At 50.8% G+C, this 21,341-nt stretch overlaps 4 protein-coding genes and 1 long non-coding RNA gene across 5 annotated transcripts; 3 read left to right on the top strand and 2 right to left on the bottom strand.

The window, feature by feature from the left end:
• The first annotated feature begins 2,064 nt into the window (after nt 1–2,064).
• Nucleotides 2,065–3,447, top strand: cldn10a (claudin 10a). Its single transcript, XM_068756436.1, has 5 exons — nt 2,065–2,284; nt 2,377–2,538; nt 2,640–2,721; nt 2,804–2,908; nt 3,333–3,447. The coding sequence occupies exons 1-5, from the start codon at nt 2,065–2,067 to the stop codon at nt 3,445–3,447; spliced, it is 684 nt and encodes a 227-aa protein (XP_068612537.1).
• LOC137911888 (uncharacterized) lies at nt 2,338–7,412 on the bottom strand. The gene is made up of 4 exons (XR_011106151.1): nt 7,288–7,412; nt 5,301–5,428; nt 3,793–3,846; nt 2,338–2,977 (listed from the first exon to the last, which is right to left on the bottom strand). It is a non-coding gene; the product is annotated as an uncharacterized lncRNA (long non-coding RNA).
• cldn10e (claudin 10e) lies at nt 4,545–5,987 on the top strand. The gene is made up of 5 exons (XM_068756433.1): nt 4,545–4,795; nt 4,874–5,035; nt 5,169–5,250; nt 5,333–5,446; nt 5,560–5,987. The coding sequence occupies exons 1-5, from the start codon at nt 4,564–4,566 to the stop codon at nt 5,951–5,953; spliced, it is 984 nt and encodes a 327-aa protein (XP_068612534.1). The 5' UTR covers nt 4,545–4,563; the 3' UTR covers nt 5,954–5,987.
• On the top strand, nt 7,006–8,214 carry cldn10d (claudin 10d). Its single transcript, XM_068756434.1, has 6 exons — nt 7,006–7,237; nt 7,337–7,498; nt 7,579–7,660; nt 7,755–7,862; nt 7,956–8,095; nt 8,171–8,214. Exons 1-6 carry the CDS (start codon nt 7,006–7,008, stop codon nt 8,212–8,214), a joined length of 768 nt encoding a protein of 255 aa, XP_068612535.1.
• Nucleotides 8,215–9,496: 1,282 nt separating this feature from the next.
• Nucleotides 9,497–15,357, bottom strand: dzip1 (DAZ interacting zinc finger protein 1). Its single transcript, XM_068756432.1, has 17 exons — nt 15,278–15,357; nt 14,610–15,200; nt 13,867–13,951; nt 13,648–13,763; nt 13,413–13,571; nt 13,211–13,309; nt 13,057–13,119; nt 12,858–12,987; nt 12,341–12,388; nt 12,202–12,252; nt 11,992–12,051; nt 11,518–11,663; nt 11,220–11,424; nt 10,977–11,145; nt 10,525–10,841; nt 10,195–10,316; nt 9,497–10,104 (listed from the first exon to the last, which is right to left on the bottom strand). The coding sequence occupies exons 1-17, from the start codon at nt 15,278–15,280 to the stop codon at nt 9,871–9,873; spliced, it is 2,598 nt and encodes an 865-aa protein (XP_068612533.1). The 5' UTR covers nt 15,281–15,357; the 3' UTR covers nt 9,497–9,870.
• Between the last annotated feature and the right edge of the window lie 5,984 nt (nt 15,358–21,341).

Raw genomic sequence — 21,341 nt, 5'->3', positions numbered from 1 at the left:
TGAGCTCACCGCCGAGCATTCCGCGTGAAACAACGCCGTGAGCCGGTGCAAGAACTCAAAAAAATAAAAAAATAAAAAAAATAAAACCCGGTGAGTCACGCTGAAACACTTCCGCCTTCACTTCTGCTATTCCATATGTAAAGTCATCAATGTTTCAGGTTCAAAGGTCAAGTCTCGCGTAACACTCCCGTCACCTTTGATAATGGTTACACACTGTTGCCACTCCCAACGTGCGTGTGTGTGTGTGCGTGAGTGCCTGTGCGTGTCTTGAAACAATTTACCTTTAACCTACCTGGTTAAAGGTAAACATTAACGTAATTATTGTCTGTCTTGTGCAATCCGCAGAGGAGACGGACGCAGAACAACCGCGGGGAGACAAAGGGCACGCTGTGCGCGCTTCCTGTCACGAAACGTGAGCCGGGAGCGCGTAAACAGCGGCAGAAAGAAACGTCGCTCCTCCCCTTCCGCTGTTTGGTCTCCTGTCTTTTCGGAGGGTGAGGAAGTCCGGCCGTGTTTTCCTAAGGAAGCGTCACTGACGGCCCGCGGCCTCTCCGGCGCCCCACGCCCGCGGATGTTTGGCTCGTTCCCGCTGGGAGAGGGGCCGAACCAGCAGGAGATTATTACAGGCAGCCCAATAACGTGAATGTGCAGGCCTTTCCCATGCCCCCTCGGACTCGTGTGATTCCCCCCCCCACACATATTTCAGGCTTCTTCTCTCCCTCAGGTGAACGTGAAGAATGAATGAGACTTCATTTGCTGTCGGTCCCGGATGATTTTTCTACATGTTTTATCAGAATCAGCTGTTGAGGCCGTGGGTTTTTAGAGGTTAGCACCTTTCTGCTAGCCTTAATGAACTACATTTCCCCTCTTTGTCCCGACCGGTGTTGCTGCCAGAGAACAGAGAGGCCTCCTTGTACTTGCTGGTAGGATTAGTCCGATCTACTTGAAAAGCTCTCGTTCGGCGCTTTTAATCGGTAATCGTGGGCCTTTCACACCCGACCCCCACACGTGGCTCAAACTAGTTCTTTGCTACTCTCTGTTTCCCATTAATTCCCGACATTGATCGCTTTCTTCCTGCTGAACTGACACACATGGTCGTTGTCAATGGCGGTTCGTCACCAGGAAAGACGAGACCATTGGTGGATAAGCTCATGCCGGGACGTGAGCAGCAGGATTAACACGACAACAACTTGTTCCAGCCGCTTCGGGGCTTCCAGGGGAGAGCCCGGTCCGGGGCTGCTAAGAGACCGCCGCCGGGGGGAAGCGCCCCCAAGAGGCCTCGGCTACCTCGGGATCGAGGCAACGAGAACTATCAGCACCTTCGCACCGCATTTTGAGCCGCCGTCCGTTCAGCTCTCTGCCTCCACGTTTAAGAGCAGAGGCCCTCAGGCTCATGTGATTTAGTAATAGTTGCTCGACAGCCCCCCCCTCAGGATTTGAGGCAAACCGCACAGGACGTCTGTACGAGCTAGCGTCTCGGCTAATGATGCCATGACATAAAGAAACCCGGTACATGGCACCCTTTTTTTTTTTATTCAACCAGAATTTGAGATCTACGTTCGAGGCAGACGCCCCAAAGTTTCACGGGTATCTGCCAAGTCGTCTCTATTTCCCCCACTCGACGTAGATATGCTATGAAACCAGCCTAAAAGCATCGACTTGTACCCTTTGTTTCACGCTGCTGCTAGAATCGGGACCTGGAAAAGGCCCACTGATGTCAATCCACATTTCAGATCTGCTCCATCTCCAGTCCTAATCTTTTGTTGCTTTGCTGTCAGGTCCTTTCAATTAAAGACTTCCTCCTCCTGCGCAAAGTGTGGAGTGACGACCACAGCACACTCCCCCCCCCCCCCCCCACACACACACACACACACATAATACACAAGTCGGTTGTGCATTTAAAAGTATTAGTTATCAGGTACACATGCCTGCCTGAAAAAGGCAAAGGAGAAGCAACGCATCGACTCACCTGGACCGATCCTCCCACGTCCCCCCCCCCCCCGTCCCCCCGAGTCGAAGAGCTCACTCCTGTCCCAGCCCTGGATCTCCACGCCACGGGAAAGAATGGGCAACATGGCAACGGAGATCGTTGGCTTCCTCCTGGCCAGCTCAGGCTGGATCCTGGTGTCCTCCACCCTGCCTACGGACTACTGGAAGGTGTCCTCTGTGGACGGGACGGTCATCACCACGGCGACATTCTGGTCCAACCTTTGGAAAACGTGCGTGACGGATTCCACCGGCGTCTCAAACTGCAAGGACTTCCCTTCGATGCTAGCGCTCGACGGTGAGTGCGTCTCGCTTGATTTTTGAAAGATCACAAAGCCAAAGTTGGGGACTTTTAATTATCGACCTTCCTCTGCACCCCTGACCCTGAAGCCTACATTCAGGTGTGTCGGGGTCTCATGATCACGTCGGTGTGTCTGGGTTTCTTTGGGGCCGTCCTCGCCTTGATAGGCATGAAGTGCACCAAAATAGGAGGCTCGGAGACCACCAAGGCCCGTCTGACCGTCCTCTCGGGCTTCCACTTCATTCTCACCGGTAAAATCCACGTCGCTTTGTCTCCACGTTTGTTATTTAGGAGCGGTGGAGCGTTTCCGTCTGATTTGAAGCCGTCCTCTTTCTTCGATTGTCCCCTGCAGGCCTCTGCTCCATGACTGCGTGTTCCATATACGCTCACAGGATCACAACGGACTTCTTTGACCCGTTCTTTGTTGCTCAGAAGTAAGCATTCGAGTTGTAAGGAGAGATTCGTTCAACAGCAGATCATATTATGGTCCGTTTTTGTTTTATTTCACCCCTTGAGGTTTGAGTTGGGGGCAGCTCTCTTCATCGGCTGGGCTGGATCGGCCCTGTGTCTGCTCGGAGGTCTCATCTTCTGCCTCTCGTTGACTGAAGGCTTCACCGTCAGGCAAGCTGCAGCGTTTTTCCCTGACGACGTGATCCCACGTCCGTCATCGGCGACGAAGACTGAGGAAATCTGATTTGAGAACACACGAAACTGCAACTTAATCAGGCAATTAAAGTAATTACTTTAACTGCAATCGAGGAAACCTTGTTAAACCTCTCTCAGCAGCTTGTCTCATAAACTCTGCCGACGGCTGAATGTCTCCTTTGTTGCAGTCGAATAATAAGGACCTTTTTGACATGAAAGTCACCTTGAATGAGGACTGGTAATTATCCTCGTTCAGTCTGTCCTACTATGAGAGAAATCTCATCGGAATACGCAGAAGAAAATAAATATTTAGCAGTATCTGGTTGTGGATCGGTTTGGATATCACGTCTTCCTGATTTTCTCTTTTGTTTTAGCCAATGACTTTCTTTTCCCTTTGCAGAGCTGCATATTCCTGCAGTGGGACGTCGCGCAGCAAGCACAGCAAGACGTCCCACGGCCTCCGCAAGGAGCCGGGAGCGTCTCCGAGACAGTTCGGGAGAAACGCCTACGTGTGAGATTGCACTTTAATGACTTGATTGTTGGGTTTATTGAAAAATGTGTGACTAATGTGAATTTATAGGTATAATTACATCTAAGGCGCGAGGGTTCAGCCATTTTTTTTTTTGTGTCATTTCTGTCAATGGCTGTTACGTAAAAGACGAGCTCGCTTTTCTTTTAGGGCAGGAAATTTGATTTGGCACAAACCCTGCTCACCTTCAACATGCTTTTCCTGTCAGGTCCTCATAGATTATACAAAACGCCATTTAAACATCAATATTTAAAGCAATGATTGAATAAAAACTAAGATAATGTGAGTGTTTGGTTTAATTTATTCAGAAGTTGAACACTGATCTACGTACTTGATTTGATGAAAGGTCTCCGCAGCAGACGAAGCCATTTCCCTTCACCCGTTCCTGCAACGGCGCCACCAGAGAGCAGCATAAACGCACATTTAATAGATAAAACCTCACATTATAAAGTGTTTAAAATATGTTTTTGAATTACACGGTCATCACGCGATTACGTAGACGCGATAAGCTCATCTCACACAAACGTTCCTTTGTTCTTTGCTGCACTTTAGTGGTTTCATGCCAATTACACACCGTCTTTCCCAATAACTCGCTCTTATTAATAATTATTGTTCAGGGACTGAGAGCACTGAGAGACAAAGAGGAGCTCTCACATCCACACGGACCCTTCATCGCCCCCCCCCCCCCCCCCCCACTCTCCTTAAGTCAGATTTAACGCTAGTTGTAACTGCACAAAGACGTTATTATGGGCTGTGGACTAACGTTAAAATAAGCCCATCTTTATTTCGGGGAGCGTCGCTGCAGGAGAGGCTTGCAGTAATTTGAGATAAACGCTTAGGCGAGCAGTCCGTGTCCAGATTCCGGTCATGGGAACCCGAGTGAACGTCGTCTCTCACCCATATTTACGAAAGCACATCCTCCCGACCGCGCTCTCGTCCTCTTTTTCTGAGGAGGGCGGCCGAATTGGAGGCCACATCGTTTGTCTTCAAGAAGGAAAACCATCTTTCGGATGCGTGAGGGAGTAAAATAATTGTGGATTTGGAGTCGCGTTCAAACAAACACAAAAAAAAAAAGCTCGGCGGATCAGCTCGTAAGCCCAAGATGAAGATCCGTGTGGTCCAGATCTGGGGCTTCCTGATGACAGTTCTTGGGTGGATCTTCGTGGCCTGCACCATGGCCATGGAGGGCTGGAAGATCTCCTCCATCGGGGGCATGGCCGGCTCCTCCATCATCAAGGTGGCCTGGTACTGGTCCAGCCTGTGGAGATCCTGTTTCACAGACTCGACCGCCGTCTCCAACTGCTACGACTACCCAGTGCTCTGGTCCGTGGAGGGTAGGTGACGCATTTTCCACTCAGCAGTGTCTCACTAGTGCGTTCTGGGCTTGTTAACGACTAGCCGAGTGGCTACAGGCTCGATCCAGATAGTGCGAGGCCTGCTGATGTCGGCTCTTTCCCTGGGCATGCTGGGGTTTGTGCTCAGCCTGCTGGGGATGGAGTGCACCTTCATCGGGGGCAAAGGCCGCTCAAAATACAAGAAGATCTACGCCGGCGGCTGGTGTCACATCGTCGCAGGTAACGTAGAGTTTTTACTGCGATATTTTCGTAAGAGATCCGACCTTTAACAATTCAGTGGGATCATCCAGTCCATCATCCTGGTGGATATCTATGATTTCTGTGCGTGCATTCCTTCCTTCTCTCGCTGCAGGTTTGCTGTCCACGTGTGGCTACGCCGTTTATGCAGAGTACGTCTCAGTGGAATACTTTGACCCTGAATTTGACGGCCTGAAGTAAGTCGACACCCTAAAATGTAAACTAGTTCATCAGAAAAAAAACAAACCTTGAAGTGTTTCTCTCATGGACACCGACCAGGTTTGACCTCGGCACCCCTCTGTTCCTCGGCTGGGTCGGCTCTGGTTTCCACGTCGCCGGCGGTTTCTTCTATCTGTGGTCGGTGTGCAAGCCGCTCTGTGGGGGAGAGGAGATGTGAGCGCAGGATCAATGCCATGCCGACTTTATAAAGGAAGATTTAAAAATGCCCAAAACAGAATCCTCATATTTGACCACATCCGTCAATAAAACAACGTTTCTGTCTCCAGGATAATCAACATCCAGCCGCAACCGGATCCCGAGCAAAACAAATCCACCACGGCTCTGTCCACGGTGTCCGGGATCACGTCGAAGACCAAAGTGTCGTCCATTTCTGAACTGTCATCCAAGTCGGATCGCTCAGAAGTGTCTGGCATTTCCTCCAGATCGGACCGCACGGCGAGGTCGGGGCGGTCATCGAAGTCCGGTCGAAGCGCCAGGTCCGCGGGGTCAGGGTCAGGGTCGGGGTCGGGGTCGGAGTCCGGCCTCTCGTCGAGGTCCAGCGTTTCAACAGCGTCTGATTTGCGGAGCGGTGGGAGCGGACGGAGCAGCCGGACAGCGACGCCGTTGTCCGGAGGTTCGAGGAGTGAGACGACGCCGTTCGTCAAAAACGCCTACATCTGAATAAAAAGTGAACACTGATGTGAAAATGAATGCATGATGTCATTTATTAATAAAGAAATACCTTTCAGACTGCATGTCATTTGTTTATCGATTACGGTTCTCTCGCCAGATGCAACAACAAATCATTTCTGCCTTCTTTAGTCAATCAAAACTCCTCCAAGCCAATCAGGTCTCAGAGTCTGCTTTGTTATTTAAACCGACACGAGCGACCGCAGTAAGAAGATGTGGAGAAACAGCCGCGTGGACTTTATCCTCATCACTACTAAACTACTGTCCAGGTCGTTCCCGTGTGTCCTCGGCTCTCCCTCATGCAGGCGTGTCAGACGTGGCTGCGTACTGTTTATACACAAACAGGGCGGTAGCCGCAGTTTTACACAGCAAAGCAGATCCATCAAAACTCGGGTAACATGTTACCCCCCCCCCCCCCCAGAATCACCCTCATTCATTGATGAATATGATTAAAAGCAAATGTTGTCTCGTCAGATATGAACAGGATTTTCCACTGAATAATTCCCTCTAATCTCCCACGTTGGGAAACGTCCTGTTCTTTCTGACTGTATACGGCTCTCTCTCTCTCTCTCTCTCTCTCCCTCTCTCTCTCTCTCTCTCTCTCTCTCTCTCTCTCTCTCTCTCTCTGTCTCCAGCAGACATCCCACGGTTCCTTTCATCAGTGAAGAAGAAAAAGACGCATTAAGGGGACAAAAACGCAAAACTATGACTATCAGTTAAATGGGTTTTGTTGGAACGGACCAAACAATCCCATTTGGAATACCGTCATTGGAGTTCTGCATTTTGGCCAAACAAAACACGGAGTCATGTTCCAGCGAGACGTAATCCTTCGCCAGTTCTGCCCCGACTGCTGGGAAAATGACGGATGCTTACTGGGCAAAACCATCACAAAGATAAGCTGAGACAAACCAAACATCAGCAACGGCAGGAAGGGAGTGCAGCTTAGTTTCCCGAAGGGAGAAGCTTCTCCTACTTGGACGTTATTATTTAGATTTAAAATCAGATTTTTGTTTTTGACTGGAGCTCGGGGAACCGCACTCGCCATGAAGTACAGGACTTTGGTGATGTACATGGAGATTGGCTGCTTTGTATCCTGCCTGTGTGGCTGGATCCTGGTGTGTTCCACTCTTCCTACGGAGTACTGGACCTTCTCGGAGGTGGGCAGTATCGTTCTGACCACCTCCAACTACTATTCCAACCTGTGGAGGGATTGCATTTCAGACACAACGGGGGTGTCGGACTGCAAGGATTACCCCTCCATGCTGGCCCTGCCTGGTAGGAGACACTGGGAACATTTCTAACGTTCTAATCGGGTCTCAACTTACATTTTAAAGATGTTTGAGGATTTGCTGCATTTCGCTTGTTGTCCTCCAGTCTTCCTACACGCCTGCAGAGCGCTCGCCGTCTGCGCCGTCATCACTGGCTTCTTCGGAGGCGTCCTCACCCTCATAGGGATGAAATGCACAAAAATAGGTGGATCAGAGATCGCTAATGCCAGGGTGACCTTTGCAGCTGGTATAACCTACCTAGTTTCAGGTAAAAACATGAATTCTAGCCCACTGATCGTGTGCGGAAGCTACGTTACGATGCTTATTGCGAGGTTTCCTTTCTCTTAGGATCCTGTGGGATGATCACTTACACCTGGTGGGCCAGCAGAGTCGTATCAGAATTCTTGGATCCAACTTTTAGGGCACAGAAGTGAGTACTTCTTAACCATGATTATGAATTTGGCATGTTTCATAAGATAAGAAATAGAAGAACAGATAATGTAATCTCAATACTGTTAATGTAGGTTTGAACTTGGAGCCGCAGTTTTTGTGGGCTGGGGAGGCTCCATCCTCCTCCTCTCTGGAGCGGCGGTGATGACTTACTTCTCCGGAAAAGAAGGAATTCCATCAGGGTAAATAGAAAATATTCTTTAAACTATATGTATGACCAAATGCAGTTAAAAAAAACAAAGTACTTTGACATCTATGTCCAAATGTGTCGATAGTTCTTCAAAAGGGCCGCGGAGACCACACTCTTACGCCTCAGCCCGAACCCGACGGACCTACATGCTGCCGGCTACGTCATCCAGGGTGACTCTGGTGCCACCTCTTTTCTATGAAGGCAGGAAAAGCCGGGCAACCAGAGCAACAACAAGAGCAACAACCAGAGCAACAACCAGAGCAACAACCAGAGGAACATCCAGAGGAACATCCAGCACAACAACACGGACCGGTCGGACCTTCGGCAGGGACAGTTTTGTCTGAACCAGGGCCAAACTCTTCGCTGAGAACGTGAATCTAAAGAAACTGGCTTGCAATTTGAGAAACAATTTGTTTTCTTTAAAAGTCATTTTTTTAATCTGCAGCAACACATTCTCATTCAAAATCCATCACACTCAACTCTCTTCAATGTCTTTGTATTTGAAGACAAACTTGTTTAATTAAAGTTATTTTACAGTTTATCTCAACACATCCGTTCATCAAATGTCCAATCTTCCCCCAGAAGTATTAGTCACAGAAAACAAACTTCTAGCTTCTAATAGTTTTCAAACAATAGCTATAATAATAAAAAAATAATCTTCTCAAATTATATTAAAATATACTGTTTTATTTCTTAATTATTTTTCTTGCATATGATGGATGGACCTAATTTGTTTAGACTTTCTTTCATCCATTTTAATATATAACATATTTATTTAAAGTTATAACATATTTATTTCCCAATCGCACAATTATCTAGCAACTTATACAGACGAGATGAAGGTAGCACAGAGAAGAATGCTTGTAAAATAAAATGGGGTGTATTATAATGGTACATTATGTACAGCGTGCATGGAAACAGGTGAACCTCCATGTTTACTTTTATATATTTGTACCGACAGTACAATTATAGAGTATATTGCATGTATAACATCACATATTCGGGACATTATATGTATATTAGAGGTTTGTAAGACTCTTCAAACCACCAGGGGTTAATGCGACACAAGATGTTATGCTAGCTAGCGTTAGCATAACAACCGCTAATCAGCTAACAAACACAGCTGCTAAACACCTGAGCACAAAATAAAAACAGACAAACTTTTAACTTATTAGTTAAAATATTTAACCACCAGCGTTGTGTGTGTGTGTGTGTCAAGACGTGTACTTACGTCTCTTAAGTACGACAAGAAGCGAAATATTTCCGCGCAACAGCTGGCTGGAAGACGTCAGACTTCAAAACAACCCGCTTCCGAATTAGAAACCGTGCTACGTCATTTCCGCTTGCCTAACTCGTTTGCGTTTTCTGCCGGCCAGACACCATTCTGGCTCATTACTGCCACTCTGGTTTAAGAGTGAATTACACCTTAGTTCAAAGTGAGCTTCGTGACGTGATTCTGTGTCCCGCCTCTGATTGGTTAAAAAGCCAATCATATTTTAGAATAATTGGATGGCCAATCAGATCCCAGGATTAGGTTGCGGTTCATCCCAAAGACAATTCGGAGTGATTTATTCACCTACAGTAACTTTCATGCTATTGGAGGTGAGAGAAACACACAAACAAACAATTTTCAACTCCTTGATTCACAAAGAAATGTTTTATTGTGTGTATAAATATTTATATAAAAAAATCCCTTTAATGCAAAGGTTTTAGAAAAACTGCAGTACAAAACTTTACACAAGCTACATACAATGTCTACTGTAATCACAGTTCTTCATCCTACAATGTAATATTGAGGTTTTATGGCATAACACGCTATTGGGGACGCCTGCTGGCTTTAACAGCAACACGTTGCACCCCCAATCTCTTCTAATCTATGAAAAACCTAAAAGATAAGCAAAGATTTGGCACAAGGCACAAAGTGAGACCGTCATAATCTCGCTGATCTAAGATTAGAGCACGACTTTGAGAATAACGATGTAAATACTGTCTGTCCAGCATTAGTGTGTACTGCTAGCGTCCTCGGAGTCGCTGAAGTCACTGAGGGAGCACAGAGTGCTCTTCAGGGTGCTTCCTGTACCGGCTGTTTTCGGACCCTTCCCCGCGGAGCTCCCCCAGACGCTGGTGCTGGACGACTCCAGGCTCTTCCTCAGTGGTCCAGTGGGCCGAGCTGGTTTAGGCACCTCCTCTAAGGAGGAGACCATCCACTCGCTGCTCTCCTCCAGATCTGTGCACTGCCAGCGCCAACAGAGACCGGGTTCGACTCGTTTCTAGCCCACGATAAGATCAAACAAGCTGCCAGCGCGACACAGAGCAGGTCTCACCGTGAGTTCCTGAACGTCATCGTTCCTCTCTGGTAGTACGCTGACGCCCCCTGGTGGTTTCTTTACCGCCCTGCCTGCAAGCTGCCTCTCCACACTTCTGGCCAACTCGTTGACTTTGTTCCCTATGAAATATTAAAATAAAACCCAAAAATGACTTTGTGTAATTTCATTTTTTTGTGTGTGCAGATAAAATACGATGACGACGACGTAACTGGGTTAAAACAGACACCTTCATCGCATTTAATCTAACCCACGCCCCACTCCGGCTTTGGGCCCCCGACCTGCTCAACGTATTGTAATCGATGTTTGTTTGGAGGCAGCGAAACTTACCGTCGCCAAGCCTCCTCTTGTCCACGTTGCCGTTCTGGTCTTTGTATCTCTGGAGCTGCGTTGGAAAGATCTCCTCCACCTCGCTGTCGTCTGACCACTTGTCCTCGTCTTCGTCGCTCTGCGTCCTGGCGGCGGCGGCCTGCTGGCGGACAGAGGAGAAGGACTGCGTGGCTACGGGCCGTCTGTCCGGACTGGCCCTGTGCGCCGCCCGGGGCTGTTCCCACTGAGGCGACCCCCGCTGGCGAGTTCTGGGCTGCTGGGCGGCGTCCGTGTTCATCGGTTCCTCAGAGTCCTCATCCGAACTGAAAGGAGGAGTCCTGAAGAACCAGGACAGCTTTTTACTCATCGTTCAACTTTAGGCTACGCGGAATAAGATCGATGGACATTTCTCTGTTTCTCTTATCGCCGTGGTTACAGCATCCATGACGATTTTAGGCTCAGTTGTTATTTACTTGTAGGAAACGTTCCTCCCCGCTGTGCTGGGCGTGGACGTCTTGGGCTGGGTGGGCGTCCTGGTCCTCGGCGCCGGTTGGGGGGTCTTGGGCTGTTTGGCTGCAGGTCTGGACTTCACCTGGGTCGCCCTGGAGGGCAGGCTGCTGGACCTGGGCCGGAGGTGCGACCCTTCAGACAGACACCGAGCCGATTCAGCACCGAGTCCGTGCCGGTGCTTCGGGGGGGGGCGTTCGCCGACTCACCCTGAGCTGGTCGTCTCGGCGTGGCCTGCGTCTCGGGAGGACGGCCGCTGCCTCCCCGCCGGCGGTCCAGCTTCTGCTCCGCGGCGCTGACGATCTGCTCCCGGTGGTTCGCGTAGTCGGCCGCCCCCTTTGCGAAGTCCTGACGCCTCGAATGCATCTCAGCCAGGATGGAGGAGAGCCGTTTGGTCTTCAGACCGCCCTGATCCTGAGAGGAGGGCGGGGGCGGGGGGGGGGGGGGCAGTGTATTTAGGGACGTCCCTGTTGGGGCGTCCTGAACCCTAATGCATTGCTAGCGTACAGGCTTGACCCCCAGGCTCTCCATCCTCACGACGACAGCCTGCTCGATATCCGGCCTCAGGTCCTTCTTGATGTTGGAGTCCCTCAGGGCGTTCGGAGCCGCTCTCTGCTCCTTCTCCGCCGCCCTCCTCTCGGAGAGGCTGGAGTCTGTTTGAATGATTATCTATCGTTATTAGCGTCGCTATGATTGTTAGCTATAAAGCACCATGTTCATGCACTCTTCCACAGCGAACTCCATGCCTACAGCCGGTCGGGACTAGACGGCAGCGAGGCGGGCAGAAGAGGAGAAGCGCTGAACAGAAGCAAGGCAACGGGATGTGTGGGAGGGGCATCGCAGAACATCGCAGAACATCGCAGAACATCACAGAACATCACAGACGGGCTTGCTCTCCAGAACGCCGCCTCCACGCCTGCACGCACGCTGACCGGTGCATCCATGCAGACGGCATGCAGCTGACCCCTTTTCTTTTTTTACCTTTCTCCTCTTCCGACAGCTCCTGTATAGGATCCAGCTTAAGAGCGCACGCCGGCTCGTCTAATTGGACGGCACCAGACAGCAGACGAGGTCGTCAGATACATCAAAGCGCTGCTTCGCTGGAGGAATCGCTCACAGGTCGATCCCGTCACGCACGAAAGCGCATGCTCAGCCTGTCGGGAAGCGACGGCCGGGCTTCGGCGAACTTACCCAGAAGCACTCTCTTCGGTTTGGGCTCCAGAACCGGTGCGCCGACGACGACTGAAAAAGGGAGAACACGAGGCCTCCATGCGGTTTCCTGCAGATCGATGATTTATAAAATGAAAGGGTAAGAGAACGTGAACGATACCTGGCACTTCCACGACTTTAGAGGGCGGATTGGGAGAAATGTCCCTCATCTGTGAGTGGAAGAAATAATAACACGTCATTTCCCACGGTCGCGCGTTACCGGGACGACCGTCGTCCAGCTCTATCAGAGCCGGATCGGTTTCCTGCCGTGTGTGCAAACCGCAAACGGGAGATTTAAAAAGCGGCTAAGTGTTTAGCAGCCGACAAGAAGCGTGCAGCTACATCCTAAGTTTATTTTCTGAATGCAACTTTAGATGAGATGTACAAGCAAATGAAATACCGTCATCAGGACGGTCGTCTTCGTGTCTCATAAAACATAATCTGAACCCGGGCGGGAAATACAGGATATCCTGAACAAGCGCTGCCTCTGAATCTCACTTCCTCTCGCCACGGAATCACGCCGGGCTGCGAGCGAGGACGAGCGCTAACCTGCTCCCGCTGCTCCCGTTTCTCCCTCTGCTCCCTCTGCTCCCGTTTCTCCCTCTGCTCCCGTTTCTCACGCTGCTCCCGTTTCTCCCGCTGCTCCCGCTGCTCCCTGACGGTTTGCTCCTTCTCCTGCAGATGTCTCTCGATCTCCCTCTGCAGCCTCAGATTGCGCTCCTGGTATTCGGACGAGACCGACTTCACCCTGCTCATCTCGTTCAGCAGCTGGGGGGGTGAGTCTTGTTAAGTGTTTCACCTGCAGATGCTCCAGTAACCGCGGCGACGAAACGCTACCTGATTCTTTTCAGCCTGGTGTTCAGCCTTCGAGTCCTGCAGCTTGGATTCCCACTTTTTATCCTAGTAGTCAAAATAAATGAATCAACTTGTGCTTTGAAACGATCTCTCGTCGCCCGGGGCGACCCCAACCCCACCCTGACCCCACCCTGACCTGCTTCCTCATCTGTAGCTGCATCTCTTTGTAGTTGTCGACGTCTCTCTCGGGGCCGGCCGGCTTCTCGTACTTTGCGGTTTGATTCTGATTCGCTTCCTGCGAGAGAAAAAAACAACGTGAAACAGTCAAAAGCACGCGGACAAAAAAGATAATAATAAAATAAGGTCGACAGAGGACAGTAAAAGCGTCCTCTCCTTACATTCACAGCCTGAATGTTTCGAGTGTACAGATACTCCATCTCTCTGCGCATGCCGTCCCTGCTGTCTTCTATTTTTCTGTCCATGCGCGCCGTCTCCTCGGCCTTAAATCGCTCCAGCTCCCTCAGCAGGTCTTTCTGCAGAGACTGCTGCTCCTTTTCCTGGACGCAGCAGAAACGAAACGCTCAGAGGCTGAGACATTTGGACTCTGTTATTTTGCGGTTCTGGTCGTCCTGCCTGAGCGGCTTTGCCTTGCAGCTCCTGCTGCAGCCGCGCGATCTGCTCCTTCAGGCCGCCGATTTCCACTCTGAGGCTTTCGATCTGAGATTTCTTCTCCGTGTCGGAACGAAGCTCTGGAAGGAAACGGAACGATGCTGCGAGACGCCACCGATAAACTGTCGCCAGCCTCCTCTCAGTGAGACGTTCGTTCGTTCAGGACACATTTCCATGACTTACGGAGCTCGTACTCGTCGGGGTGGCGACGCTGCATGTGATTCTGGAGGAAGGCCGAGTTCATGAAGGATTTATCGCACCGCTGACACTGCAATAAAGTTCAGAGAGCGCATTTAATACGGCATCGCTTCTACAAAGGAGGAAGCACGGCTCGGCCTTTGAGCAAACGGGAGAATTGTGCGCGCGGTTAGGAGGGAATGTAAACGCTTGCCGTTGCCACGGCAGCTCTTCTCATAAGCTGTAATAGTAGCATTGTTAAACCTCCTGCTACTGATCCCGCGCGGTTCAGAAGAGGAGGCGCCTCAAACGCCACAAACACACGTCCTCTCCATCAATTATTGAACCGGCTCTGTTAGCCGAGCGTCTCGCGCGCACCTAGCAACCGCATTTTGTCATGACACACTATATCTGTTGCCTTGGCAACCGCTTGTCCAGTGCAGCAGCAGCGGCAGCGATACGCCGTCTGGTTTTTGATTTGTGCTATAAATAACCGGCGCTGCGAGAAAGAGACTGATAATATTTGGATCGATCGGAAAAAAATCAGCCGGTTCCAACGGCTAAAAGAGAACAAAACACGGCATAAGAATGTGCAAATGAGCGCGTGGGGGGGGGCGGGGGGGTTACCGCTCCTCACCCTATTGTAAGTAGATTAATTGCTACCAGATGACGCCATCTGCTGCGTCTGAAAACAAAGCTCATCACATCCACGCCCCCCCCAGGGCCAGCGTTTAGCGCCTCAGCGGTACCTTCTGGCCGCCGCCGAGCCGCGGCGTGAGCAGGGACTGCTGGGAGCGAATGATCTTCCTCCTCTGCTTCAGCTCGCTCTCCATCGCCTTCGCCCGCTCCTCCTGCTCCTCCTGCTGAGCGAGCCGCTGCTCGCGCTCCCTGCCGGCCGCCGCCAGCCTCTCCTCCGCCGCGTGCAGGTGGAGGGTGAGGACCTCCTGGCAGTAGAGGAGCCACTCCACCGTGAGCTGGGCCAGCTGGTGCAGCTTGACCAGGGTCCGGTCCACCGGGCTCTGGCACCGCTGGCACCGCTCGCCGTCCAGGCTGCAGAAGGTCACGGCGCCGATGTGCTCCTGCAGCGCCTCCACGTCCAGCTGGCTCATCACCAGCTCGACGTCCACCGAGTTGATCCGCCGCCAGTCCACGCTCTCCCTCCGCGGGCGGAACTTGAAGGGAGGAATGGAGGCGGGGGGGGCGCCGCCGGACGGCGTCATGCCCGGCGCCGGCACGGAGAGGCCGCTTCCAGAGCGGCGGCTGAGCGGGGAAGTCAGGACGGACGGGATCCCGGCGGACGAGCGGGAGTCACAGGGGTAGTAGACGCCCTCGTGGAACGGCTGGAACGGACAAACAGATCAACCAATCACGGGAGGAGAGCGAGAGATCAAAGGCTCCTCCGCAGAGCTCTCCTTACCATCTCGGGATGATGTCGGCTGTTCCGTCATAAAGGATCGATGCCCCCCCCCCTCCTCTCTCTCTCTCTCTCTCTCTCTCTCTCTGCAGGCAGCTCGAGCTCAACGCGTCCGCCTCGTAACCATGGAGACAGAAACGAGCGGTCTCCCTGGGGAGAGGAGTGTTGTCAAAACACCGCGGGGGGGGGGGGCAATAAGCGAGTGTTGCCCCCCCGCGGAGCAAAAGAGTAAAACAACACGCTTCACCTGAGTTAGCATCGCGTTACCGAAACGACCACTTCGTGCCGGGACAGGCTCGTTAGCCGGTTGCTAAACGGAGACAACAAAGGCAGACCTGCCGGGACTCGTCCGCGACCCCGAACTCCGAACAACGAGTCTTATAACGCCTCCGTTATAACGCCTCCGTTATAGCGTCTCCTCGCGCGGCTAACGAAGCTAACGGACACCCCCCCCCCCCCCCCCCCCCCCGACGTGTTTTGGGGAAAACCGGCTTTAAACAGCATAAAACTACATCATAAATCAGCAAAGCTAATAAATTTAAAATCTCGTGTTGGTAATCGATGAAACGGCGTTGAAAGAACTCACCGGGAGAATGGCGGGGCTGCCTTTTAAAAGCCTTTTTAAAACAGAAAAGTTTTCTGTCGACGGGACCCCGGGTGATTTGAGGGTGACGTAGCAGCTGGTCTCCACATTCCCAAATCCCTGCGCACAAAAAAAAAAAAAAAGAAAAAAACCCGCAGTAAAACTACAGACGACTAAAACGGAAGTTCCGGTATGTCCCTTCAAAATAAAACCCAGGGAGTCGGTGTCTCCCCCCGAGTGGGCTGAAACGTTCATCCACTCACCTCCAGGCGTTTCTAATAGTTTGAGACCGTGGGTCGGGGGCCCCCTTGTGGTCGCTTTCGGAATTACCCCACGGTTGTCAAAGTACTTCATTACTATATTTACTCAAATTAAAGTACACAGGCTCAAGGCAGAGTATTTATTTCAAAAATATCACCCCCCTTTTTTCATGAATAGGAAATTGCTGGATGCTTTTTTTTTTTGAACCCATCATGAATTAAATTTAATACAAATTAAATTCATTAACTGATTTCATTTTAAAATGAAAGTTCAGTTTTTACAATTTAACTTGTCTTAAAATCGAGATGTGGCGAAGGACGGAAGTTTTTCCTCTGTCACCCAATTCGAGCTTTCATAAAGCGAGAGGTTTGAAGGTGAAACATTCTTATTCGCCGGCTTCATTCGGTGATTTTTGCCGACGTTCTCCTGCAGCGGGCGGCGGAGGACGAGGAGGAGGTGCTGCTGGAGAGCATCTGCAGGAGGCGGGGGGCAAATCCCAGCCTTTCCATGATTTCTCCTCCTCTGCGTTCACTCCTGACCAGAGTTACGATGTTTGCCTGATCATAAAACCCACGCCGCAGACAGGTAGGGCCGTTGCGTCGTCGTTGCATTACTCATGCAGCGAAAAGGAGGAAGGCTGTGTGGAGGAAGAGGAGCTGGACCTCTTGAGATGAGTAAGAACAGCCCTGCTTGATTTATGACTTCATCTCCTGCGTTCCCAGGAAACTCGGTATATCTTTCCCCGCTACAGGTAGCGGTGGCTCCAGGTGGCGAACGGGCGGTATTTAAGCAGCACTTCTGCAGTCCGACAGGCTTCACAACACGAGGCGGCGTCCGCCAGCTGCTCACCGGGAGGAACAAACGCCGCTTCTACGAAATTACAGCCAAACAGTCCAGTTTAAGTCAATCAAAATCTTGTTGAGAGACAGAAATAAAATCAGCTCCGGCCTGCGCCGACAACTAACTGCCCACCGCTTTTCATCTCGGACACTTTGTTGTCTATTTCCAACCATTCCGGGGCAGAGGTCACGAGTGGTGAATCAGCCTGGTGGGAAGCGGAGATGAAAGATGCTGTGGCGGGGGGGGGCGGGGGGGAAGCATCCCACCTGCTCCTTTCATTGTCCCCTATGAATGCTGTGCAGGTCATCAGAGGAAGTATATATAGCAGACAAATGGCGAGGTTTTTTGCACCGATTCTTTCTTGTCCCTCCCACCGAGCGAGGGGGCCCCGGCCCACGGGGGGGGGCAGCAGCCAATCCTTCGGAGGAGCCGAGCACTCTAAAGAGAGAGCGATGGATGATGAATGCGCTCTCGGGTGTAAAACTTTGCTGCGAGACAGTGCGAAAGGCCTCCCAGCGGCGTCCTCTCTCACTGCTCGTCCAAAATAAGGCCCGAAAAATCCGTTTCCATGGCAACCGGATGAAGATCCTCGACAGAGTCCAGTTCAAATTAAAGCTGAGCTTTGGCTGCAGGGTGCTAGCTTGTTTTAGCACAGGTCTGCCATCATCCCTGGATTCTAGCGTAGCTTAGCATAAGGACAGGAAGCGGTAGTTGATTTTACATTTTTTTTGGGGAACAAATTCTGCAAATAGAACCAGGAAACTAACAAGTAGGAATCCAATTCCTGTGTCACTCGCTGCGTCGCCGCTCCGGGGCAGAGAAAATAGCACCTTGTTATGACATTAGCATTTAAAGGAGTCATAATTTCAACACCATTGCTCTCCTGATTTCCTACCTGGAGGAGCTAATTAAATTCTCCTCTCAGTGTTAAGTTACAGCATAATTAGCGCGGCGCTTGCGGAGCTTCTTTTAGATAAACCGACTATGTTTTTTAATAGCATCCAAGCAGCCTGACGTAGCGGCGCTTAAATTTAGATAGGACAACGAGTGCAAAGTGTTTTCGGGCAGCCTTATTAGAGGCTGAATGTTAGTTTTGACAGTTTGAACAGATTAGGGAGCGGGCAGGAAAGAGGAGAAGCAATAAACCCGGCTCTCTTCGAGCCGTGGCCGCCGTCCAGCACGGGGCCTTCTTTGTATTCAGCCAACACCTCGTTTTTTTGGGGACAAGAGAAGCACTTAACGTGACATTTAGAGATGCTCGGGGATTCTCTCTCTAGGCCAGAGGGAGGGGATGAAACCAAAGATGTTATCGCAGAAATACGCTTTAAATGCCAAGAGGGGTCGCTTAGCCAGAGAGAGCTTTGGCTTCGCATGATAAGAAGAGAATAACCTGCCCCCCCCCTGCTCTTACACCTCTCACGCCGGTTCCGGGGCTCACGCTAAGCTCCGTCTGAAATGGTTTCATGTGTTTCCTATCAGATATGATCTTTTGAGGCACCTCTTAACTGTGGATAAAGGCTCCGTCTCCCGAATGTATTGAAAATCTCCTTTCCCATTAATACCAGACTAAAGACCTTTCGACGATGAGGGTTTACCCCGAAGGGACCGCCACAACAAAGAGCAGGCGAGGAAGCCGTTTGATCTGCGGTAACGCCACGTTTCATCTTCGCCGGCTGCATCCATCAAACCGCTCCCTCGCGAGTGTTTCTCTCGCCGTCGCCTGCATACACATCCGGTGTTTAGTCAAGGAGGAATACTCCATCTGTATATTCCTCGCCATCTCAGGGCACCTTGAATATTCAAAGCGGTCGCCGTTGCGTCGTCTGCGTTACCTAAGCAGCTCGCCGTGACCGGCCTCCCAGCGATTCGCCCCCGCCGCGCCTGCATTGCCAAAATAAACTGTCCCTTTGAAGCCTCCACTTTCCCGCCTCTCGGGAGCGTGCTTCCAGTCGATAATGACTTATTTCAATTCACACCTCACCGGAACAACGCCGCCCATTTTCTTGACTACTTGCTGCAAACGACGTGACACATGAATTCAATGGTGACCTGCCTGCAACGAGCGCAGCGTGGGCAGGTTTGGCCAGACATTAATTATTCCACGTCTATGGATAACACAACAAAGAGAACCGGCATGCCAGGCTAGCTGGCGCTGATGCCATTTGGGAGGGGGGAAAAACACAAATCACAAACACGGATGCAGGCCGGGACGGTTTCCAGAGAGAGCCTGGGACGCGTAATCTCTGAATTCCTGCGGCGTGCAGACTTCCGGCATGTTGCGGTAAATTGGCTGTGAAATATCGAACTGTTGACTGTCAGAGCTGTCGGGCAAACTGCCGAGACGCTCCCTGACTCAGCTGAAAGGCACGGTTAACCTGGCACAGACGCTTACACCGGCTGGATGGGCCATTCCCCGGCACCGTGCCAGTTTACCGTCGTGCTTGTGTGTGTGTGTGCGAAAACACCCCTCCAAGGTAGAAGTACAAGTGTTGAGTATTTAATAGAATCTGTTGTGTTGCAGGCCGGATGAACGCAGAGTGTTTGAGTCATCTCAAAGGGAATGCCTGCTGGCTGTAGCGCGGTAACGCCGCCCTTTATCATGTTGCTGCTAATGAGGAAAAGAAAAATCAGGATATTCTTCTTTTTTTTTTTTTTTTTTAAACTCTAAATAGACCCGAGTAGACTTACTGTCTGTAAACAAACGTGTAAACCGTCACTTTGAAAAGGAGGCGTCCCATATTGAGCGTTTTAAGAAGAAGAAAAGTCACCGACTCCATTGAGCGCTCTGATGGAGCGTTACAGGAATGCTTTTTCGTGCACGCGACGGGAGCCGACTAAAGCAGGAGACGGAACCTATAAAGGACTCGGCGACTGGCAGATTCTCCGTGCGATGGCTTTGATCAACGACTCCGAGCACCTCAAAACTCAGGGTTTCACTTTGAGCACTTCATATCGCTCGGCGAGAGAAACCCGTTTGAATGAAGGAGGAATGCCATGGAAGGTTACTTTCCAGCGAGGTTTTGATAATTCTTGCCCCGTTATCCCTTTATTCCTATTCTGAATACATTCCTCCTTTTGTCCCCCGCCCCCACCCCGACCCATTTTCCCCAATTAAAGCTCAGGCAATGCATTTATTCTGTCCTTGAGGAGAAATGGGACTCTTTGAATCGATCAATAGGAAAGTAGAGCGTAAAGATCTTTTTACATTTTGCGTCTTACTTTTAAACGTGTCAGGGACAGCGAGTCAGTATTTATCTTTGGTTCAAAGACTATTTCAACGACAAGAAAAGGCAACTTATGCTCATCCATAATAGCTTTTGCCAGATTGCAAAATAAAAAGGGTTTCATTTTCGTGGCGGTGCAACGACCGATGTTTGCAGGTAAAAGTAAAGAAGCGGCGCGAGGAGTAACAGAGACCCAGTTTCCATCAGCATTGGGGATAAAGACAGGGAAGCTGATTTAGGCAAGGCAGGAAACGACCGCATCCCTGAAAGTCCAATTACCTGCTAGAAAAGGCGGCTTGCACCGAAGGCGTCCTCTCAGTTCCGTCGAGCTGCCGGGGGTTGCACGGCTTCCTTTTCACGCAGGACCACCCTGGGGAGATTCGTCTTGTTTGATGAAGCGTTTTTGGACCACGCTGTGGTTCGGAGCCCGGCACAGGCTGGCGTGGATTTCTGGCGAATCCCTGTGGCGGACAGTTCAAAGATGTTCAGTCGCTCACAAACCGCACGCAGCTGAGGCGAGTTTCCAGAGCTGACAAACTACAGCTGCAAAATGCTTTATACATGACAATGTGCCTAAAATCAGCTCATTAAATCCTGCAAATAAAGAAAGTGTGACGTCAGCAATGAGGGGAAAACAGTCCGTAATAATAAGCACATATGACAGCGTTTCCGGTACCGGGTAGCATTTAATGACGGAAATGGGCCCGTCGTCAGATTCTGGGTTTATGATGGTGAACCGGTTCCCGGTCAGAGGAACAAATACAGCGGTAGGCAGCAAACCATCAGCGACAGGAAGTGGTCATAACACACCAAATCAGACAGGAAGCTGGGGGCATCACCTGACAAGCAGCAGCATGCGAGGTGCCCATTATAAACCGGGCCTAATGAGGCGGCGGCGGCGGCCGGCGCACGGGTCAGACGTGACGGGAGGACGGCGAGATGGAGGCAGAGGGAACACGCATTGCGTCACGCACACGCCTCCACATGCACGACAACGGTGTCTGCTGCAGTGTTTACCGAGCATAGCGACCAAAAATATCCCGTCAGGCCCCCGAATCCAGAAAGAGCACCCCTGAAAACTAGCTAGCATGCGTATTCTAATTAGGATAGACAAGTGGAGAACCAGGAAGAACCCGGAAGAGTTGCTGCTTAAAAACAA

Source organism: Brachionichthys hirsutus, chromosome 24, assembly GCF_040956055.1.
Source record: "Brachionichthys hirsutus isolate HB-005 chromosome 24, CSIRO-AGI_Bhir_v1, whole genome shotgun sequence".
NCBI classification, from domain to species: Eukaryota; Metazoa; Chordata; class Actinopteri; order Lophiiformes; family Brachionichthyidae; genus Brachionichthys; species Brachionichthys hirsutus.
This window is presented reverse-complemented; position numbering and strand designations above follow the sequence as displayed.

What these genes read in the sequence shown, in the direction of transcription:
- cldn10a (XM_068756436.1), top strand. Translation starts at nt 2,065, where the DNA reads ATGGGCAACATGGCAACGGAGATCGTTGGCTTCCTCCTGGCCAGCTCA. An exon ending in TTCGATGCTAGCGCTCGACG is followed by an intron (nt 2,285 to 2,376) that starts GTGAGTGCGTCT and finishes CTGACCCTGAAG; the next exon opens with CCTACATTCAGGTGTGTCGG. An exon ending in CCGTTCTTTGTTGCTCAGAA is followed by an intron (nt 2,722 to 2,803) that starts GTAAGCATTCGA and finishes TCACCCCTTGAG; the next exon opens with GTTTGAGTTGGGGGCAGCTC.
- cldn10e (XM_068756433.1), top strand. Translation starts at nt 4,564, where the DNA reads ATGAAGATCCGTGTGGTCCAGATCTGGGGCTTCCTGATGACAGTTCTT. An exon ending in AGTGCTCTGGTCCGTGGAGG is followed by an intron (nt 4,796 to 4,873) that starts GTAGGTGACGCA and finishes GAGTGGCTACAG; the next exon opens with GCTCGATCCAGATAGTGCGA. An exon ending in CCTGAATTTGACGGCCTGAA is followed by an intron (nt 5,251 to 5,332) that starts GTAAGTCGACAC and finishes GACACCGACCAG; the next exon opens with GTTTGACCTCGGCACCCCTC.
- cldn10d (XM_068756434.1), top strand. Translation starts at nt 7,006, where the DNA reads ATGAAGTACAGGACTTTGGTGATGTACATGGAGATTGGCTGCTTTGTA. An exon ending in CTCCATGCTGGCCCTGCCTG is followed by an intron (nt 7,238 to 7,336) that starts GTAGGAGACACT and finishes GTTGTCCTCCAG; the next exon opens with TCTTCCTACACGCCTGCAGA. An exon ending in CCAACTTTTAGGGCACAGAA is followed by an intron (nt 7,661 to 7,754) that starts GTGAGTACTTCT and finishes CTGTTAATGTAG; the next exon opens with GTTTGAACTTGGAGCCGCAG.
- dzip1 (XM_068756432.1), bottom strand. An exon ending in AGCTACAGATGAGGAAGCAG is followed by an intron (nt 13,120 to 13,210) that starts GTCAGGGTGGGG and finishes TTTGACTACTAG; the next exon opens with GATAAAAAGTGGGAATCCAA. An exon ending in ACCAGGCTGAAAAGAATCAG is followed by an intron (nt 12,988 to 13,056) that starts GTAGCGTTTCGT and finishes TCACCCCCCCAG; the next exon opens with CTGCTGAACGAGATGAGCAG.